This window comes from Entelurus aequoreus, linkage group LG20, assembly GCF_033978785.1.
Source record: "Entelurus aequoreus isolate RoL-2023_Sb linkage group LG20, RoL_Eaeq_v1.1, whole genome shotgun sequence".
Classification (NCBI taxonomy): domain Eukaryota; kingdom Metazoa; phylum Chordata; class Actinopteri; order Syngnathiformes; family Syngnathidae; genus Entelurus; species Entelurus aequoreus.
In genome coordinates this window covers 13500744-13522401 of record NC_084750.1, presented here as the reverse complement: position 1 = coordinate 13522401, position 21658 = coordinate 13500744, and the positions used below count along the sequence as shown (strand labels likewise).

At 23.5% G+C, this 21658-nt stretch overlaps 1 protein-coding gene across 1 annotated transcript in view; it reads right to left on the bottom strand.

Annotated features, from left to right (window-relative positions):
• The window catches only part of calcr (calcitonin receptor), a 134335-nt gene that overhangs the window by 100786 nt on the left and 11891 nt on the right, over positions 1-21658 (bottom strand). The window contains exon 4 of the mRNA XM_062030389.1: positions 11762-11827. Within this exon, the coding sequence (XP_061886373.1) occupies positions 11762-11827 (66 nt within the window). The remainder of the gene's footprint in view (positions 1-11761; positions 11828-21658) is intronic.

The window sequence follows — 21658 nt, the reverse complement described above, 5'->3', positions numbered from 1 at the left end:
TTCGAACCGGAAGTTTAGCGGCAAATTTAAAATGTCACTTTATAAGTTAACCCGGCCGTATTGGCATGTGTTATAATGTTAAGATTTCATCATTGATATATAAACTATCAGACTGCGTGGTCGGTAGTAGTGGCTTTCAGTAGGCCTTTAATCATGTAAAATAGCATTTTTTTTTTTTTTTTAGAAAAATGCATACGTTTTTATTCTTTTGAAGAAAAACTTAATATTGTGAGAAAAAAGTTTGTCATTTTACCAGAAGTGTGTAAAAATATTTTAAAGAAAAATATTATATATTATATATAAAAACGTATACATTTTTCTAAAAAAAAAAAAAAATGCATTTGCAAATATCTAAAATGATGTACAAAGCAAACTATAACCTGCTGGCCAAGAATTATTCTCAACAAAAGGAGAAATATATATCTCAAAATATTTTTTTAAGAAAATATTTCTACACAATTCTTGTAAAAAAAAAAAAAAAAATTTCTCACAATATTGTTTTTCTAAAAAAAAAAACACTTGTTTTCTTGATATATTTGACTATAATCCTGTAAAATTACATGTTTTCTTGTAAAATGACGACTTTTTGTCTGAAAATAAATATGACTTTCACAATATATTTGACTTTAATCATGTAAAATAGCATTTTTATTTTTTTTTAGAAAAATGTATACGTTTTTATTCTTTTGAAGAAAAACTTAATATTGTGAGAAAAAAGTTTGTCATTTTACTAGAAGTGTGTAAAAATATTTTAAAGAAAAATATTATATATAATATATAAAAACGTATACACTTTTCTAAAAAAAAAAAAATGCATTTGCAAACATCTAAAATGATGTACAAAGCAAACTATAACCTGCTAGCCAAGAATTATTCTCAACAAAAGGAGAAATATATATCTCAAAATATTTTTGATGAAAATATTTCTACACAATTCTTGTAAAAAAAACCAAACTTTTTCTCACAATATTGTTTTTCTAAAAAAAAAACACTTGTTTTCTTGATATATTTGACTATAATCCTGTAAAATTACATGTTTTCTTGTAAAATTACGACTTTTTGTCTGAAAATAAATATGACTTTCACAATATATTTGACTTTAATCATGTAAAATAGCATTTTTTTTTTTAGAAAAATGCATACGTTTTTATTCTTTTGAAGAAAAACTTAATATTGTGAGAAAAAAGTTTGTCATTTTACTAGAAGTGTGTCAAAATATTTTAAAGAAAAATATTTCATATAATATATAAAAACGTATACATTTTTCTAAAAAAAAAAAAAATGCATTTGCAAACATCTAAAATGATGTACGAAGCAAACTATAACCTGCTAGCCAAGAATTATTCTCAATAAAAGGAGAAATATGTATCTCAAAATATTTTTGATGAAAATATTTCTACACAATTCTTGTAAAAAAAAACCAACTTTTTCTCACAATATTGTTTTTCTAAAAAAAACCACTTGTTTTCTTGATATATTTGACTATAATCCTGTAAAATTACATGTTTTCCTGTAAAATGACGACTTTTTGTCTGAAAATAAATATGACTTTCACAATTTATTTGACTTTAATCATGTAAAAAAGCATTTTTTTTTAATTTTTTTTTTTAGAAAAATGTATACGTTTTTATTCTTTTAAAGAAAAACTTAATATTGTGAGAAAAAAGTTTGTCATTTTACTAGAAGTGTGTAGAAATATTTTAAAGAAAAATATTTAAAGAAAAAATGTTTCCATTTTTCTAAAAAAAAAAAAAAAATGCTATTTTACATGATTAAAGTCAAATATATTGTGAAAGTCATATTTCTTTTCAGACAAAAAGTCATAATTTTACAAGAAAACATGTAATTTTACACGATTATATATATATCAAGAAAACAAGTGTGTGTTTTTTTAGGAAAACACAATATTTTCATAAAAATTATTTTAAGAACTAAGTATGGCATTGTTTGTGATTAAAGTCAAATATGCTGTGAAAAAAGTCATACTTTTTCTAGAAAAAAAGTTGTAATTTTACAATAAAAAAATTTAATTTTACATGATTTTAGTCAAATTTATTATAAGTAGTTTTTTTATTTTGAAGAAAAACGTAATATTGTGAGAAAAATGTTATCAATTTACAAAAACTGTGTAGAAATATTTCAACGAAAAATATTTTAAGAACAAAATATTTAATGTTGTGAAAAAAGTCATAGATTTTGTAGAAAAAAAGTTGTAATTTTACAAGCAAAAAATATGTAATTTTACACGATTTTAGTCAAATTTACGGGTTTTTTTTGGAAAAAAAACTTAATATTGTGAGAAAAAAGTTGTCAATTTACAAGAAATGTGTAGAAATATTTTAACAAAAATATTTTAAGAACAAAATATTTAATGTTGTGAAAAAAGTCAGTTTTTGTAGAAAAAAAGTTGTAATTTTACCAAAAAAAATACGTAATTTTACACAATTGTAGTCAAATTTATTATATGTTGTTTTTTTTATTTTGAAGAAAAACGTAATATTGTGAGAAAAAAGTTGTCAATTTACAAGAACTGTGTAGAAATATTTTAACGAAAAATATTTTAAGAACAAAATATTTAATGTTGTGAAAAAAGTCATAGATTTTGTAGAAAAAAAGTTGTAATTTTACAAGAAAAAAATATGTAATTTTACATGATTTTAGTCAAATTTACTATATGTTTTTTTTTTAAGAAAAACTTAATATTGTGAGAAAAAAGTTGTCAATTTACAAGACCTGTGTTGAAATATTTTAGACGAAAAATATTTTAAGAACAAAATATTTAATGTCGTGATAAAAGTCATAGCTTTTGTAGAAAAAAGTTGTAATTTTACAAAAAAACACGTAATTTTACACAATTTTAGTCAAATTTCTTATAAGTTGTTTTTTTTATTTTGAAGAAAAACGTAATATTGTGAGAAAAAAGTTGTCAATTTACAAGAACTGTGTAGAAATATTTTAACGAAAAATATTTTAAGAACAAAATATTTAAAGTTGTGATAAAAGTCATAGTTTTTGTAGAAAAAAGTTGTAATTTTACAAAAAAAACACGTAATTTTACACAATTTTAGTCAAATTTCTTATAAGTTGTTTTTTTTATTTTGAAGAAAAACGTAATATTGTGAGAAAAAAAGTTGTCAATTTACAAGAACTGTGTAGAAATATTTTAACAGCTTATTTTAAGAACAAAATATTTGATGTTGTGAAAAAAGTCATAGATTTTGTAGAAAAAAAGTTGTAATTTTACAAGAAAAAAATATGTAATTTTACACGATTTTAGTCAAATTTACTATACGTTTTTGTTTTTTTGAAGAAAAACTTAATATTGTGAGAAAAAAGTTGTCAATTTACAAGACCTGTGTCGAAATATTTTAGACGAAAAATATTTTAAGAACAAAATATTTAATGTTGTGATAAAAGTCATAGTTTTTGTAGAAAAAAGTTGTAATTTTACAAAAAAAACAACAACGTAATTTTACACAATTTTAGTCAAATTTATTATAAGTTGTTTTTTTTATTTTGAAGAAAAACGTAATATTGTGAGAAAAAAGTTGTCAATTTACAAGAACTGTGTAGAAATATTTTAACAGATTATTTTAAGAACAAAATATTTAATGTTGTGAAAAAAGTCACAGTTTTTGTAGAAAAAAGTTGTAATTTTACAAGAAAAAAATATGTAATTTTACACAATTTTAGTCAAATTTATTAAGTTTTTTTATTTTGAAGAAAAACTTAATATTGTGAGAAAAAAGTTGTCAATTTACAAGAACTGTGTAGAAATATTTTAACAAAAAATATTTTAAGAACAAAATATTTAATGTTGTAAAAAAAGTCCGTTTTTGTAGAAAAAAAGTTGTAATTTTACCAAAAAAAATACGTAATTTTACACAATTGTAGTCAAATTTATTATAAGTTGTTTTTTTTATTTTGAAGAAAAACGTAATATTGTGAGAAAAAAGTTGTCAATTTACAAGAACTGTGTAGAAATATTTTAACGAAAATTATTTTAAGAACAAAATATTTAATGTTGTGAAAAAAGTCATAGTTTTTGTAGAAAAAAAGTTGTAATTTTACAAGAAAAAAAACACGTAATTTTACACAATTTTAGTCAAATTTATTAAGTTTTTTTATTTTGAAGAAAAATTTAATATTGTGAGAAAAAAGTTGTCAATTTACAAGACCTGTGTCGAAATATTATAACGAAAAATATTTTAAGAACAAAATATTTAATGTTGTGAAAAAAGTCATAGATTTTGTAGAAAAAAAGTTGTAATTTTACAAGAAAAAAATATGTAATTTTACACGATTTTAGTCAAATTTACTATACGTTTTTGTTTTTTTGAAGAAAAACTTAATATTGTGAGAAAAAAGTTGTCAATTTACAAGACCTGTGTCGAAATATTTTAGACGAAAAATATTTTAAAAACAAAATATTTAATGTTGTGATAAAAGTCATAGTTTTTGTAGAAAAAAGTTGTAATTTTACAAAAAAAACAACAACGTAATTTTACACAATTTTAGTCAAATTTATTATAAGTTGTTTTTTTTATTTTGAAGAAAAACGTAATATTGTGAGAAAAAAGTTGTCAATTTACAAGAACTGTGTAGAAATATTTTAACAGATTATTTTAAGAACAAAATATTTAATGTTGTGAAAAAAGTCATAGTTTTTGTAGAAAAAAGTTGTAATTTTACAAGAAAAAAATATGTAATTTTACACAATTTTAGTCAAATTTATTAAGTTTTTTTATTTTGAAGAAAAACTTAATATTGTGAGAAAAAAGTTGTCAATTTACAAGAACTGTGTAGAAATATTTTAACAAAAAATATTTTAAGAACAAAATATTCAATGTTGTAAAAAAAGTCAGTTTTTGTAGAAAAAAAGTTGTAATTTTACCAAAAAAAAAACGTAATTTTACACAATTGTAGTCAAATTTATTATAAGTTGTTTTTTTTATTTTGAAGAAAAACGTAATATTGTGAGAAAAAAGTTGTCAATTTACAAGAACTGTGTAGAAATATTTTAACGAAAATTATTTTAAGAACAACATATTTAATGTTGTGAAAAAAGTCATAGTTTTTGTAGAAAAAAAGTTGTAATTTTACAAGAAAAAAAATACGTAATTTTACACAATTTTAGTCAAATTTATTAAGTTTTTTTATTTTGAAGAAAAATTTAATATTGTGAGAAAAAAGTTGTCAATTTACAAGACCTGTGTCGAAATATTATAACGAAAAATATTTTAAGAACAAAATATTTAATGTTGTGAAAAAAGTCATAGATTTTGTAGAAAAAAAGTTGTAATTTTACAAGAAAAAAATATGTAATTTTACACGATTTTAGTCAAATTTACTATACGTTTTTTTTTTTTAAGAAAAACTTAATATTGTGAGAAAAAAGTTGTCAATTTACAAGACCTGTGTCGAAATATTTTAGACGAAAAATATTTTAAGTACAAAATATTTAATGTTGTGATAAAATTCATAGTTTTTGTAGAAAAAAGTTGTAATTTTACAAGAAAAAAAATACGTAATTTTACACAATTTTAGTCAAATTTATCACGTTTTTTTATTTTGAAGAAAAACTTAATATTGTGAGAAAAAAGTTGTCAATTTACAAGAACTGTGTAGAAATATTTTAACGAAAAATATTTTAAGAACAAAATATTTAATGTTGTGAAAAAAGTCATAGATTTTGTAGAAAAAAAGTTGTAATTTTACAAGAAAAAAATATGTAATTTTACACGATTTTAATCAAATTTACTATACGGTTTTTTTTTTTAAGAAAAACTTAATATTGTGAGAAAAAAGTTGTCAATTTACAAGACCTGTGTCGAAATATTTTAGACGAAAAATATTTTAAGTACAAAATATTTAATGTTGTGATAAAAGTCATAGTTTTTGTAGAAAAAAGTTGTAATTTTACAAGAAAAAAAATACGTAATTTTGCACAATTTTAGTCAAATTTATCACGTTTTTTTATTTTGAAGAAAAACTTAATATTGTGAGAAAAAAGTTGTCAATTTACAAGAACTGTGTAGAAATATTTTAACGAAAAATATTTTAAGAACAAAATATTTAATGTTGTGAAAAAAGTCATAGATTTTGTAGAAAAAAAGTTGTAATTTTACAAGAAAAAAATATGTAATTTTACACGATTTTAGTCAAATTTACTATACGGTTTTTTTTTTAAGAAAAACTTCATATTGTGAGAAAAAAAGTTGTCAATTTACAAGACCTGTGTCGAATTATTTTAGACGAAAAATATTTTAAGTACAAAATATTTAATGTTGTGATAAAAGTCATAGTTTTTGTAGAAAAAAATGTTGTAATTTTACAAAAAAAATGTAATTTTACACAATTTTAGTCAAATTTATTATAAGTTGTTTTTTTTATTTTGAAGAAAAACGTAATATTGTGAGAAAAAAGTTGTCAATTTACAAGAACTGTGTAGAAATATTTTAACGAAAATTATTTTAAGAACGAAATATTTAATGTTGTGAAAAATGTCATAGTTTTTGTAGAAAAAAAGTTGTAATTTTACAAGAAAAAAATACGTAATTTTACACAATTTTAGTCAAATGTATTATGTTTTTTTATTTTGAAGAAAAACTTAATATTGTGAGAAAAAAGTTGTCAATTTACAAGAACTGTGTAGAAATATTTTAACGAAAAATATTTTAAGAACAAAATATTTCATGTTGTGAAAAAAGTAATAAATTTTGTAGAAAAAAAGTTGTAATTTTACAAGAAAAAAATATGTAATTTAACACGATTTTAGTCAAATTTACTATATGTTTTTTTTTTTAAGAAAAACTTAATACTGTGAGAAAAAAGTTGTCAATTTACAAGACCTGTGTCGAAATATTTTAGACGAAAAATATTTTAAGTACAAAATATTTAATGTTGTGATAAAAGTCATAGTTTTTGTAGAAAAAACGTTGTAATTTTACAAAAAAAATGTAATTTTACACAATTTTAGTCAAATTTATTATAAGTTGTTTTTTTTATTTTGAAGAAAAACTTAATATTGTGAGAAAAAAGTTGTCAATTTACAAGAACTGTGTAGAAATATTTTAACGAAAATTATTTTAAGAACGAAATATTTAATGTTGTGAAAAAAGTCATAGTTTTTGTAGAAAAAAAGTTGTAATTTTACAAGAAAAAAATACGTAATTTTACACAGTTTTAGTCAAATTTATTACGTTTTTTTATTTTGAAGAAAAACTTAATATTGTGAGAAAATGTTGTCAATTTACAAGAACTGTGTAGAAATATTTTAACGAAAAATATTTTAAGAACAAAATATTTAATGTTGTGAAAAAAGTCATAGATTTTGTAGAAAAAAAGTTGTAATTTTACAAGAAAAAAATATGTAATTTTACACGATTTTAGTCAAATTTACTATACGTTTTTTTTTTAAAGAAAAACTTAATATTGTGAGAAAAAAGTTGTCAATTTACAAGAACTGTGTAGAAATATTTTAACGAAAATTATTTTAAGAACAAAATATTTAATGTTGTGAAAAAAGTCATAGTTTTTGTAGAAAAAAAGTTGTAATTTTACAAGAACAAAATACGTAATTTTACACAATTTTAGTCAAATGTATTAAGTTTTTTTATTTTGAAGAAAAACTTAATATTGTGAGAAAAAAGTTGTCAATTTACAAGAACTGTGTAGAAATATTTTAACGAAAATTATTTTAAGAACAAAATATTTAATGTTGTGATAAAAGTCATAGTTTTTGTAGAAAAAAGTTGTAATTTTACAAAAAACAACAACATAATTTTACACAATTTTAGTCAAATTTCTTATAAGTTGTTTTTTTTATTTTGAAGAAAAACGTAATATTGTGAGAAAAAAGTTGTCAATTTACAAGAACTGTGTAGAAATATTTTAACAAATTATTTTAAGAACAAAATATTTAATGTTGTGAAAAAAGTCAGTTTTTGTAGAAAAAAAGTTGTAATTTTACAAGAAAAAAATACGTAATTTTACACAACTTTAGTCAAATTTATTAAGTTTTTTGATTTTGAAGAAAAACTTAATATTGTGAGAAAAAAGTTGTCAATTTACAAGAACTGTGTAGAAATATTTTAACGAAAAATATTTTAAGAACAAAATATTTAATGTTGTGAAAAAAGTCATAGTTTTTGTAGAAAAAAAGTTGTAATTTTACAAGAAAAAAATACGTAATTTTACACAATTTTAGTCAAATGTATTACGTTTTTTTATTTTGAAGAAAAACTTAATATTGTGAGAAAAAAGTTGTCAATTTACAGGAACTGTGTAGAAATATTTTAACGAAAAATATTTTAAGAACAAAATATTTCATGTTGTGAAAAAAGTCATAGATTTTGTAGAAAAAAAGTTGTAATTTTACAAGAAAAAAATATGTAATTTTACACGATTTTAGTCAAATTTACTATACGTTTTTTTTTTCTGAAGAAAAACTTAATATTGTGAGAAAAAAGTTGTCAATTTACAAGAACTGTGTAGAAATATTTTAGACGAAAAATATTTTAAGAACAAAATATTTAATGTTGTGAAAAAAGTCATAGATTTTGTAGAAAAAAAGTTGTAATTTTACAAGAAAAAAATATGTAATTTTACACGATTTTAGTCAAATTTACTATACGGTTTTTTTTTTAAGAAAAACTTCATATTGTGAGAAAAAAAGTTGTCAATTTACAAGACCTGTGTCGAATTATTTTAGACGAAAAATATTTTAAGTACAAAATATTTAATGTTGTGATAAAAGTCATAGTTTTTGTAGAAAAAAATGTTGTAATTTTACAAAAAAAATGTAATTTTACACAATTTTAGTCAAATTTATTATAAGTTGTTTTTTTTATTTTGAAGAAAAACGTAATATTGTGAGAAAAAAGTTGTCAATTTACAAGAACTGTGTAGAAATATTTTAACGAAAATTATTTTAAGAACGAAATATTTAATGTTGTGAAAAATGTCATAGTTTTTGTAGAAAAAAAGTTGTAATTTTACAAGAAAAAAATACGTAATTTTACACAATTTTAGTCAAATGTATTATGTTTTTTTATTTTGAAGAAAAACTTAATATTGTGAGAAAAAAGTTGTCAATTTACAAGAACTGTGTAGAAATATTTTAACGAAAAATATTTTAAGAACAAAATATTTCATGTTGTGAAAAAAGTAATAAATTTTGTAGAAAAAAAGTTGTAATTTTACAAGAAAAAAATATGTAATTTAACACGATTTTAGTCAAATTTACTATATGTTTTTTTTTTTAAGAAAAACTTAATACTGTGAGAAAAAAGTTGTCAATTTACAAGACCTGTGTCGAAATATTTTAGACGAAAAATATTTTAAGTACAAAATATTTAATGTTGTGATAAAAGTCATAGTTTTTGTAGAAAAAACGTTGTAATTTTACAAAAAAAATGTAATTTTACACAATTTTAGTCAAATTTATTATAAGTTGTTTTTTTTATTTTGAAGAAAAACTTAATATTGTGAGAAAAAAGTTGTCAATTTACAAGAACTGTGTAGAAATATTTTAACGAAAATTATTTTAAGAACGAAATATTTAATGTTGTGAAAAAAGTCATAGTTTTTGTAGAAAAAAAGTTGTAATTTTACAAGAAAAAAATACGTAATTTTACACAGTTTTAGTCAAATTTATTACGTTTTTTTATTTTGAAGAAAAACTTAATATTGTGAGAAAATGTTGTCAATTTACAAGAACTGTGTAGAAATATTTTAACGAAAAATATTTTAAGAACAAAATATTTAATGTTGTGAAAAAAGTCATAGATTTTGTAGAAAAAAAGTTGTAATTTTACAAGAAAAAAATATGTAATTTTACACGATTTTAGTCAAATTTACTATACGTTTTTTTTTTTAAAGAAAAACTTAATATTGTGAGAAAAAAGTTGTCAATTTACAAGAACTGTGTAGAAATATTTTAACGAAAATTATTTTAAGAACAAAATATTTAATGTTGTGAAAAAAGTCATAGTTTTTGTAGAAAAAAAGTTGTAATTTTACAAGAACAAAATACGTAATTTTACACAATTTTAGTCAAATGTATTAAGTTTTTTTATTTTGAAGAAAAACTTAATATTGTGAGAAAAAAGTTGTCAATTTACAAGAACTGTGTAGAAATATTTTAACGAAAATTATTTTAAGAACAAAATATTTAATGTTGTGATAAAAGTCATAGTTTTTGTAGAAAAAAGTTGTAATTTTACAAAAAACAACAACATAATTTTACACAATTTTAGTCAAATTTCTTATAAGTTGTTTTTTTTATTTTGAAGAAAAACGTAATATTGTGAGAAAAAAGTTGTCAATTTACAAGAACTGTGTAGAAATATTTTAACAAATTATTTTAAGAACAAAATATTTAATGTTGTGAAAAAAGTCAGTTTTTGTAGAAAAAAAGTTGTAATTTTACAAGAAAAAAATACGTAATTTTACACAACTTTAGTCAAATTTATTAAGTTTTTTGATTTTGAAGAAAAACTTAATATTGTGAGAAAAAAGTTGTCAATTTACAAGAACTGTGTAGAAATATTTTAACGAAAAATATTTTAAGAACAAAATATTTAATGTTGTGAAAAAAGTCATAGTTTTTGTAGAAAAAAAGTTGTAATTTTACAAGAAAAAAATACGTAATTTTACACAATTTTAGTCAAATGTATTACGTTTTTTTATTTTGAAGAAAAACTTAATATTGTGAGAAAAAAGTTGTCAATTTACAGGAACTGTGTAGAAATATTTTAACGAAAAATATTTTAAGAACAAAATATTTCATGTTGTGAAAAAAGTCATAGATTTTGTAGAAAAAAAGTTGTAATTTTACAAGAAAAAAATATGTAATTTTACACGATTTTAGTCAAATTTACTATACGTTTTTTTTTTCTGAAGAAAAACTTAATATTGTGAGAAAAAAGTTGTCAATTTACAAGAACTGTGTAGAAATATTTTAGACGAAAAATATTTTAAGAACAAAATATTTAATGTTGTGAAAAAAGTCATAGTTTTTGTAGAAAAAAAGTTGTAATTTTACAAGAAAAAAAATACGTAATTTTACACAATTTTAGTCAAATTTATTACGCTTTTTTATTTTGAAGAAAAACTTAATGTTGTGAGAAAAAAGTTGTCAATTTACAGGAACTGTGTAGAAATATTTTAACGAAAAATATTTTAAAAACAAAATATTTCATGTTGTGAAAAAAGTCATAGTTTTTGTAGAAAAAACGTAATTTTAAAAGAAAAAAATATGTAATTTTACACAATTGTAGTCAAATGTATTATTATTTTGACACATAGAATCATCATACTGGTGTAATTATATGCATCAAGTGTTCATTCAAGGCTAAGGCAAAATATGGAGATATATATCGTGTATAAAATATCCAGATATTAATAAAAGGCCATATCGCCCAGCCCTAGGATGAAATAAGCTCAGCTTCTTCCTACTGCTTTTCGGACGTGCTGTGATGAAGCAACTGGAAATATATGATGCATTCTATCGTATGGAGTGCATGTTCCACATAAACTGCATTTAAATACACTCAAAGGTCACACATGCTCGCTTTTGTCTTTAAATGAGGTCTAAATGACATTTCTCACACATTAAGCTGGAGTGGATATTAATTGTAGCAAGCCATTAGAACACAACATATTGCATGTCTCTAAAAGGAACATTCAATCCCATGCCTTCACACACACACATTTACAAATCTAAGCCCGTGTACCTGAAATATCAGCACTTACTTACCACTGTTAGCGAGCAAAGGATCCAGAGGGAGCTCACCGCCAACTTCATGTCCGCCCTGCACAACGTCTGCAAAGAGAAGAATGACAGTTGCTGTTGAGGAAGCATGAAAGTGACTGACTATGCAAACATGATGCTTGTTTTCACATCAGCATTATGGCCTCTCTGGAGAGAAGTGTATTTCTACCCTTCTGGAGACATGAAGAAGGAAAAGTATCTTCCACATGAGGAGGTGTGAACAAGTGCTGACATAAATCATGGTCCCAATAACATTGCATCTAATAGAGAATGTCTCATTTGCACCCCCTGCTGGTGACATCTATCAAAATGAGGGTGGTCCCAAAAAGGAGGGGTTTTTCTAATTGACTGTGTGTCGCTTTTAAAAGTGCTCCCCCTCTGGTCAACATATGAAATAAGTGTGTGTAAGAAATTGAAATGCGCCCCCTTTGGCCAAAATTAATTGAACAAATTAAATATGTATATAGAGTAGGGCTGCAACAACTAATCGATTAAATCGATTAAAATCGATCATAAAAATAGTTGCCGATTAATTTAGTCATCGATTCGTTGGATCTATGCTATGCGCATGCGCAGAGGCTTTTAATGTTTTGTTTTTTTTTGTTTTTTTTTAATAAACCTTTATTTATAAACTGCAACATGTACAAACAGCTGAGAAACAATAATCAAAATAAGTATGGTGCCAGTATGCTGTTTTTTTCAATAAAATACTGGAAAGGATAGAAATGTAGTTTGTCTCTTTTATCCGATTATTAATCGATTAATCGAAATAATAATCGACAGATTAATCGATTATCAAATTAATCGTTAGTTGCAGCCCTAATATAGAGACATAACTTGAAGTAAATAATGAAGATTAAAAACTAATTACAAACAATTTTTTTTTAGTAAAGGAAGTCTCTTTCTCACAATGTGTCGACTTTTTTTAAAAATAAAATTGGGAACAATTTCTCATATTCCTTCTATTTCTGTGATATTGCAATATTTTCTTGTAAAATTATTACTTTTTTTTTATGTAAAAAGGCGACATTTGTCGTATAAAATTCGGACTTTTATCACAATATTGCCAATTTTTTTGTTGTTTTTGTAAAATAGTGACATTTTTTGAGTAAAATTTTGCCAAGTCAAATTCCAATTATTATTATAACATTGCCAAAAATGTTAAGTTTTCCTATAAAATTGTGACTTTTGTCGAGTAAAATTACGACTCTTTTCATAAAATTGCGAAAATGTTAAGCTTTTCTTGTAAAATTGCGACTGTTATTGAGTAAAATTCCAACTTTCATCATCATATTTTTTTTTTACTAAAGGCAGTCTCTTTCTCACAATGTGTCAACTTTTTTTTAAAATAAAATTGGGAACAATTTCTCATATTCCTTCTGTTTCTGTGATATTGCAATACTTTCTTGTAAAATTATTACTTTTTTTTAATGTAAAAAGGCGACATTTGTCGTATAAAACTCGGACTTTTATCACAATATTGCCAATTCTTTTGTTGTTCTTGTAAAATAGCGACATTTTTTGAGTAAAATTTTGCCAAGTCAAATTCCAATTATTATTATAACATTGCCAAAAATGTTAAGTTTTCCTATAAAATTGTGACTTTTGTCGAGTAAAATTACGACTCTTTTCATAAAATTGCGAAAATGTTAAGCTTTTCTTGTAAAATTGCGACTGTTATTGAGTAAAATTCCAACTTTCATCATAATATTTTTTTTTTTACTAAAGGCAGTCTCTTTCTCACAATGTGTCGACTTTTTTTAAAAATAAAATTGGGAACAATTTCTCATGTTCCTTCTGTTTCTGTGATATTGCAATATTTTCTTGTAAAATTATTACTTTTTTTTTAATGTAAAAAGGCGACATTTGTCGTATAAAATTCGGACTTTTATCACAATATTGCCAATTCTTTTGTTGTTCTTGTAAAATAGCGACATTTTTTGAGTAAAATTTTGCCAAGTCAAATTCCAATTATTATTATAACATTGCCAAAAATGTTAAGTTTTCCTATAAAATTGTGACTTTTGTCGAGTAAAATTACGACTCTTTTCATAAAATTGCGAAAATGTTAAGCTTTTCTTGTAAAATTGCGACTGTTATTGAGTAAAATTCCAACTTTCATCATAATATTTTTTTTTTACTAAAGGCAGTCTCTTTCTCACAATGTGTCGACTTTAAAAAAAAAAAAAATTTAGAACAATTTCTCATATTCCTTCTGTTTCTGTGATATTGCAATATTTCTTGTAAAATTATTACTTTTTTTTAATGTAAAAAGGCGACATTTGTCGTATAAAATTCGGACTTTTATCACAATATTGCCAATTCTTTTGTTGTTTTTGTAAAATAGCGACATTTTTTGAGTAAAATTTTGCCAAGTCAAATTCCAATTATTATTATAACATTGCCAAAAATGTTAAGTTTTCCTATAAAATTGTGACTTTTGTCGAGTAAAATTAGGACTCTTTTCATAAAATTGCGAAAATGTTAAGCTTTTCTTGTAAAATTGCGACTGTTATTGAGTAAAATTCCAACTTTCATCATCATATTTTTTTTTTTACTAAAGGCAGTCTCTTTCTCCCAATGTGTCGACTTTTAAAAAAAATAAAATTGGGAACAATTTCTCATATTCCTTCTGTTTCTGTAATATTGCAATATTTTCTTGTAAAATTATTACTTTTTTTTTTAATGTAAAAAGGCGACATTTGTCGTATAAAATTCGGACTTTTATCACAATATTGCCAATTTTTTGGTTGTTTTTGTAAAATAGTGACATTTTTTGAGTAAAATTTTGCCAAGTCAAATTCCAATTATTATTATAACATTGCCAAAAATGTTAAGTTTTCCTATAAAATTGTGACTTTTGTCGAGTAAAATTACGACTCTTTTCATAAAATTGCGAAAATGTTAAGCTTTTCTTGTAAAATTGCGACTGTTATTGAGTAAAATTCCAACTTTCATCATCATATTTTTTTTTTACTAAAGGCAGTCTCTTTCTCACAATGTGTCAACTTTTTTTAAAAATAAAATTGGGAACAATTTCTCATATTCCTTCGGTTTCTGTGATATTGCAATATTTTCTTGTAAAATTATTACTTTTTTTAAATGTAAAATGGCGACATTTGTCGTATAAAATTCGGACTTTTATCACAATATTGCCAATTCTTTTGTTGTTCTTGTAAAATAGCGACATTTTTTGAGTAAAATTTTGCCAAGTCAAATTCCAAATATTATTATAACATTGCCAAAAATGTTAAGTTTTCCTATAAAATTGTGACTTTTGTCGAGTAAAATTACGACTCTTTTCATAAAATTGCGAAAATGTTAAGCTTTTCTTGTAAAATTGCGACTGTTATTGAGTAAAATTCCAACTTTCATCATAATATTTTTTTTTTACTAAAGGCAGTCTCTTTCTCCCAATGTGTCGACTTTTTAAAAAAAATAAAATTGGGAACAATTTCTCATATTCCTTCTGTTTCTGTAATATTGCAATATTTTCTTGTAAAATTATTACTTTTTTTTTAATGTAAAAAGGCGACATTTGTCGTATAAAATTCAGACTTTTATCACAATATTGCCAATTTTTTGGTTGTTTTTGTAAAATAGTGACATTTTTTGAGTAAAATTTTGCCAAGTCAAATTCCAATTATTATTATAACATTGCCAAAAATGTTAAGTTTTCCTATAAAATTGTGACTTTTGTCGAGTAAAATTACGACTCTTTTCATAAAATTGCGAAAATTTTAAGCTTTTCTTGTAAAATTGCGACTGTTATTGAGTAAAATTCCAACTTTCATCATAATATTTTTTTTTTACTAAAGGCAGTCTCTTTCTCACAATGTGTCGACTTTTTAAAAAAATTAAATTGGGAACAATTTCTCATATTCCTTCTGTTTCTGTGATATTGCAATATTTTCTTGTAAAATTATTACTTTTTTTAAATGTAAAATGGCGACATTTGTCGTATAAAATTCGGACTTCATCACAATATTGCCAATTCTTTTGTTGTTTTTGTAAAATAGCGACATTTTTTGAGTAAAATTTTGCCAAGTCAAATTCCAATTATTATTATAACATTGCCAAAAATGTTAAGTTTTCCTATAAAATTGTGACTTTTGTCGAGTAAAATTACGACTCTTTTCATAAAATTGCGAAAATGTTAAGCTTTTCTTGTAAAATTGCGACTGTTATTGAGTAAAATTCCAACTTTCATCATCATATTTTTTTTTTTACTAAAGGCAGTCTCTTTCTCCCAATGTGTCGACTTTTAAAAAAAATAAAATTGGGAACAATTTCTCATATTCCTTCTGTTTCTGTAATATTGCAATATTTTCTTGTAAAATTATTACTTTTTTTTTTAATGTAAAAAGGCGACATTTGTCGTATAAAATTCGGACTTTTATCACAATATTGCCAATTTTTTGGTTGTTTTTGTAAAATAGTGACATTTTTTGAGTAAAATTTTGCCAAGTCAAATTCCAATTATTATTATAACATTGCCAAAAATGTTAAGTTTTCCTATAAAATTGTGACTTTTGTCGAGTAAAATTACGACTCTTTTCATAAAATTGCGAAAATGTTAAGCTTTTCTTGTAAAATTGCGACTGTTATTGAGTAAAATTCCAACTTTCATCATCATATTTTTTTTTTACTAAAGGCAGTCTCTTTCTCACAATGTGTCAACTTTTTTTAAAAATAAAATTGGGAACAATTTCTCATATTCCTTCGGTTTCTGTGATATTGCAATATTTTCTTGTAAAATTATTACTTTTTTTAAATGTAAAATGGCGACATTTGTCGTATAAAATTCGGACTTTTATCACAATATTGCCAATTCTTTTGTTGTTCTTGTAAAATAGCGACATTTTTTGAGTAAAATTTTGCCAAGTCAAATTCCAAATATTATTATAACATTGCCAAAAATGTTAAGTTTTCCTATAAAATTGTGACTTTTGTCGAGTAAAATTACGACTCTTTTCATAAAATTGCGAAAATGTTAAGCTTTTCTTGTAAAATTGCGACTGTTATTGAGTAAAATTCCAACTTTCATCATAATATTTTTTTTTTACTAAAGGCAGTCTCTTTCTCCCAATGTGTCGACTTTTTAAAAAAAATAAAATTGGGAACAATTTCTCATATTCCTTCTGTTTCTGTAATATTGCAATATTTTCTTGTAAAATTATTACTTTTTTTTTAATGTAAAAAGGCGACATTTGTCGTATAAAATTCAGACTTTTATCACAATATTGCCAATTTTTTGGTTGTTTTTGTAAAATAGTGACATTTTTTGAGTAAAATTTTGCCAAGTCAAATTCCAATTATTATTATAACATTGCCAAAAATGTTAAGTTTTCCTATAAAATTGTGACTTTTGTCGAGTAAAATTACGACTCTTTTCATAAAATTGCGAAAATTTTAAGCTTTTCTTGTAAAATTGCGACTGTTATTGAGTAAAATTCCAACTTTCATCATAATATTTTTTTTTTACTAAAGGCAGTCTCTTTCTCACAATGTGTCGACTTTTTAAAAAAAATAAAATTGGGAACAATTTCTCATATTCCTTCTGTTTCTGTGATATTGCAATATTTTCTTGTAAAATTATTACTTTTTTTAAATGTAAAATGGCGACATTTGTCGTATAAAATTCGGACTTCATCACAATATTGCCAATTCTTTTGTTGTTCTTGTAAAATAGCGACATTTTTTGAGTAAAATTTTGCCAAGTCAAATTCCAAATATTATTATAACATTGCCAAAAATGTTAAGTTTTCCTATAAAATTGTGACTTTTGTCGAGTAAAATTACGACTCTTTTCATAAAATTGCGAAAATGTTAAGCTTTTCTTGTAAAATTGCGACTGTTATTGAGTAAAATTCCAACTTTCATCATCATATTTTTTTTTTACTAAAGGCAGTCTCTTTCTCACAATGTGTCAACTTTTTTTTAAAATAAAATTGGGAACAATTTCTCATATTCCTTCTGTTTCTGTGATATTGCAATACTTTCTTGTAAAATTATTACTTTTTTTTAATGTAAAAAGGCGACATTTGTCGTATAAAACTCGGACTTTTATCACAATATTGCCAATTCTTTTGTTGTTCTTGTAAAATAGCGACATTTTTTGAGTAAAATTTTGCCAAGTCAAATTCCAATTATTATTATAACATTGCCAAAAATGTTAAGTTTTCCTATAAAATTGTGACTTTTGTCGAGTAAAATTACGACTCTTTTCATAAAATTGCGAAAATGTTAAGCTTTTCTTGTAAAATTGCGACTGTTATTGAGTAAAATTCCAACTTTCATCATAATATTTTTTTTTTTACTAAAGGCAGTCTCTTTCTCACAATGTGTCGACTTTTTTTAAAAATAAAATTGGGAACAATTTCTCATATTCCTTCTGTTTTTGTGATATTGCAATATTTTCTTGTAAAATTATTACTTTTTTTTTAATGTAAAAAGGCGACATTTGTCGTATAAAATTCGGACTTTTATCACAATATTGCCAATTTTTTTGTTGTTTTTGTAAAATAGTGACATTTTTTGAGTAAAATTTTGCCAAGTCAAATTCCAATTATTATTATAACATTGCCAAAAATGTTAAGTTTTCCTATAAAATTGTGACTTTTGTTGAGTAAAATTACGACTCTTTTCATAAAATTGCGAAAATGTTAAGCTTTTCTTGTAAAATTGCGACTGTTATTGAGTAAAATTCCAACTTTCATCATAATATTTTTTTTTTACTAAAGGCAGTCTCTTTCTCACAATGTGTCGACTTTTTTTAAAAATAAAATTGGGAACAATTTCCCATGTTCCTTCTGTTTCTGTGATATTGCAATATTTTCTTGTAAAATTATTACTTTTTTTTATGTAAAAAGGCGACATTTGTCGTATAAAATTCGGACTTTTATCACAATATTGCCAATTCTTTTGTTGTTCTTGTAAAATAGCGACATTTTTTGAGTAAAATTTTGCCAAGTCAAATTCCAATTATTATTATAACATTGCCAAAAATGTTAAGTTTTCCTATAAAATTGTGACTTTTGTCGAGTAAAATTACGACTCTTTTCATAAAATTGCGAAAATGTTAAGCTTTTCTTGTAAAATTGCGACTGTTATTGAGTAAAATTCCAACTTTCATCATAATTTTTTTTTTTACTAAAGGCAGTCTCTTTCTCACAATGTGTCGACTTTTAAAAAAAAATTTTTTTAGAACAATTTCTCATATTCCTTCTGTTTCTGTAATATTGCAATATTTTCTTGTAAAATTATTACTTTTTTTTAATGTAAAATGGCGACATTTGTCGTATAAAATTCGGACTTTTATCACAATATTGCCAATTCTTTTGTTGTTCTTGTAAAATAGCGACATTTTTTGAGTAAAATTTTGCCAAGTCAAATTCCAATTATTATTATAACATTGCCAAAAATGTTAAGTTTTCCTATAAAATTGTGACTTTTGTCGAGTAAAATTACGACTCTTTTCATAAAATTGCGAAAATGTTAAGCTTTTCTTGTAAAATTGCGACTGTTATTGAGTAAAATTCCAACTTTCATCATCATATTTTTTTTTACTAAAGGCAGTCTCTTTCTCACAATGTGTCGACTTTTTAAAAAAAATAAAATTGGGAACAATTTCTCATATTCCTTCTGTTTCTGTGATATTGCAATATTTTCTTGTAAAATTATTACTTTTTTTTTATGTAAAAAGGCGACATTTGTCATATAAAATTCTGACTTTTATCACAATATTGCCAATTTTTTTGTTGTTTTTGTAAAATAGTGACATTTTTTGAGTAAAATTTTGCCAAGTCAAATTCCAATTATCATTATAACATTGCCAAAAATGTTAAGTTTTCCTATAAAATTGTGACTTTTGTCGAGTAAAATTACGACTCTTTTCATAAAATTGCGAAAATGTTAAGCTTTTCTTGTAAAATTGCGACTGTTATTGAGTAAAATTCCAACTTTCATCATCATATTTTTTTTTTACTTAAGGCAGTCTCTTTCTCACAATGTGTCGACTTTTTTTTTTAAATAAAATTGGGAACAATTTCTCATATTCCTTCTGTTTCTGTGATATTGCAATATTTTCTTGTAAAATTATTACTTTTTTTTAATGTAAAAAGGCGACATTTGTCGTATAAAATTCGGACTTTTATCACAATATTGCCAATTCTTTTGTTGTTCTTGTAAAATAGCGACATTTTTTTTGTAAAATTTTGCCAAGTCAAATTCCAATTATTATTATAAGATTGCCAAAAATGTTAAGTTTTCCTATAAAATTGTGACTTTTGTCGAGTAAATTTACGACTCTTTTCATAAAATTGCGAAAATGTTAAGTTTTTCTTGTAAAATTGCGACTGTTATTGAGTAAAATTCCAACTTTCATCATAATATTTTTTTTTTTTACTAAAGGCAGTCTCTTTCTCACAATGTGTCGACTTTTTTAAAAAATAAAATTGGGAACAATTTCTCATATTCCATCTGTTTCTGTGATATTGCAATATTTTCTTGTAAAATTATTACTTTTTTTTCATGTAAAATGGCAACATTTGTCGTATAAAATTCGGACTTTTATCACAATATTGCCAATTCTTTTGTTGTTCTTGTAAAATAGCGACATTTTTTGAGTAAAATTTTGCCAAGTCAAATTCCAATTATTATTATAACATTGCCAAAAATGTTAAGTTTTCCTATAAAATTGTGACTTTTGTTGAGTAAAATTACGACTCTTTTCATAAAATTGCGAAAATGTTAAGCTTTTCTTGTAAAATTGCGACTGTTATTGAGTAAAATTCCAACTTTCATCATCATATTTTTTTTTACTAAAGGCAGTCTCTTTCTCACAATGTGTCGACTTTTTAAAAAAAATAAAATTGGGAACAATTTCTCATATTCCTTCTGTTTCTGTGATATTGCAATATTTTCTTGTAAAATTATTACTTTTTTTTTATGTAAAAAGGCGACATTTGTCATATAAAATTCTGACTTTTATCACAATATTGCCAATTTTTTTGTTGTTTTTGTAAAATAGTGACATTTTTTGAGTAAAATTTTGCCAAGTCAAATTCCAATTATCATTATAACATTGCCAAAAATGTTAAGTTTTCCTATAAAATTGTGACTTTTGTCGAGTAAAATTACGACTCTTTTCATAAAATTGCGAAAATGTTAAGCTTTTCTTGTAAAATTGCGACTGTTATTGAGTAAAATTCCAACTTTCATCATCATATTTTTTTTTTACTTAAGGCAGTCTCTTTCTCACAATGTGTCGACTTTTTTTTTTAAATAAAATTGGGAACAATTTCTCATATTCCTTCTGTTTCTGTGATATTGCAATATTTTCTTGTAAAATTATTACTTTTTTTTAATGTAAAAAGGCGACATTTGTCGTATAAAATTCGGACTTTTATCACAATATTGCCAATTCTTTTGTTGTTCTTGTAAAATAGCGACATTTTTTTTGTAAAATTTTGCCAAGTCAAATTCCAATTATTATTATAAGATTGCCAAAAATGTTAAGTTTTCCTATAAAATTGTGACTTTTGTCGAGTAAATTTACGACTCTTTTCATAAAATTGCGAAAATGTTAAGTTTTTCTTGTAAAATTGCGACTGTTATTGAGTAAAATTCCAACTTTCATCATAATATTTTTTTTTTTTACTAAAGGCAGTCTCTTTCTCACAATGTGTCGACTTTTTTAAAAAATAAAATTGGGAACAATTTCTCATATTCCATCTGTTTCTGTGATATTGCAATATTTTCTTGTAAAATTATTACTTTTTTTTCATGTAAAATGGCAACATTTGTCGTATAAAATTCGGACTTTTATCACAATATTGCCAATTCTTTTGTTGTTCTTGTAAAATAGCGACATTTTTTGAG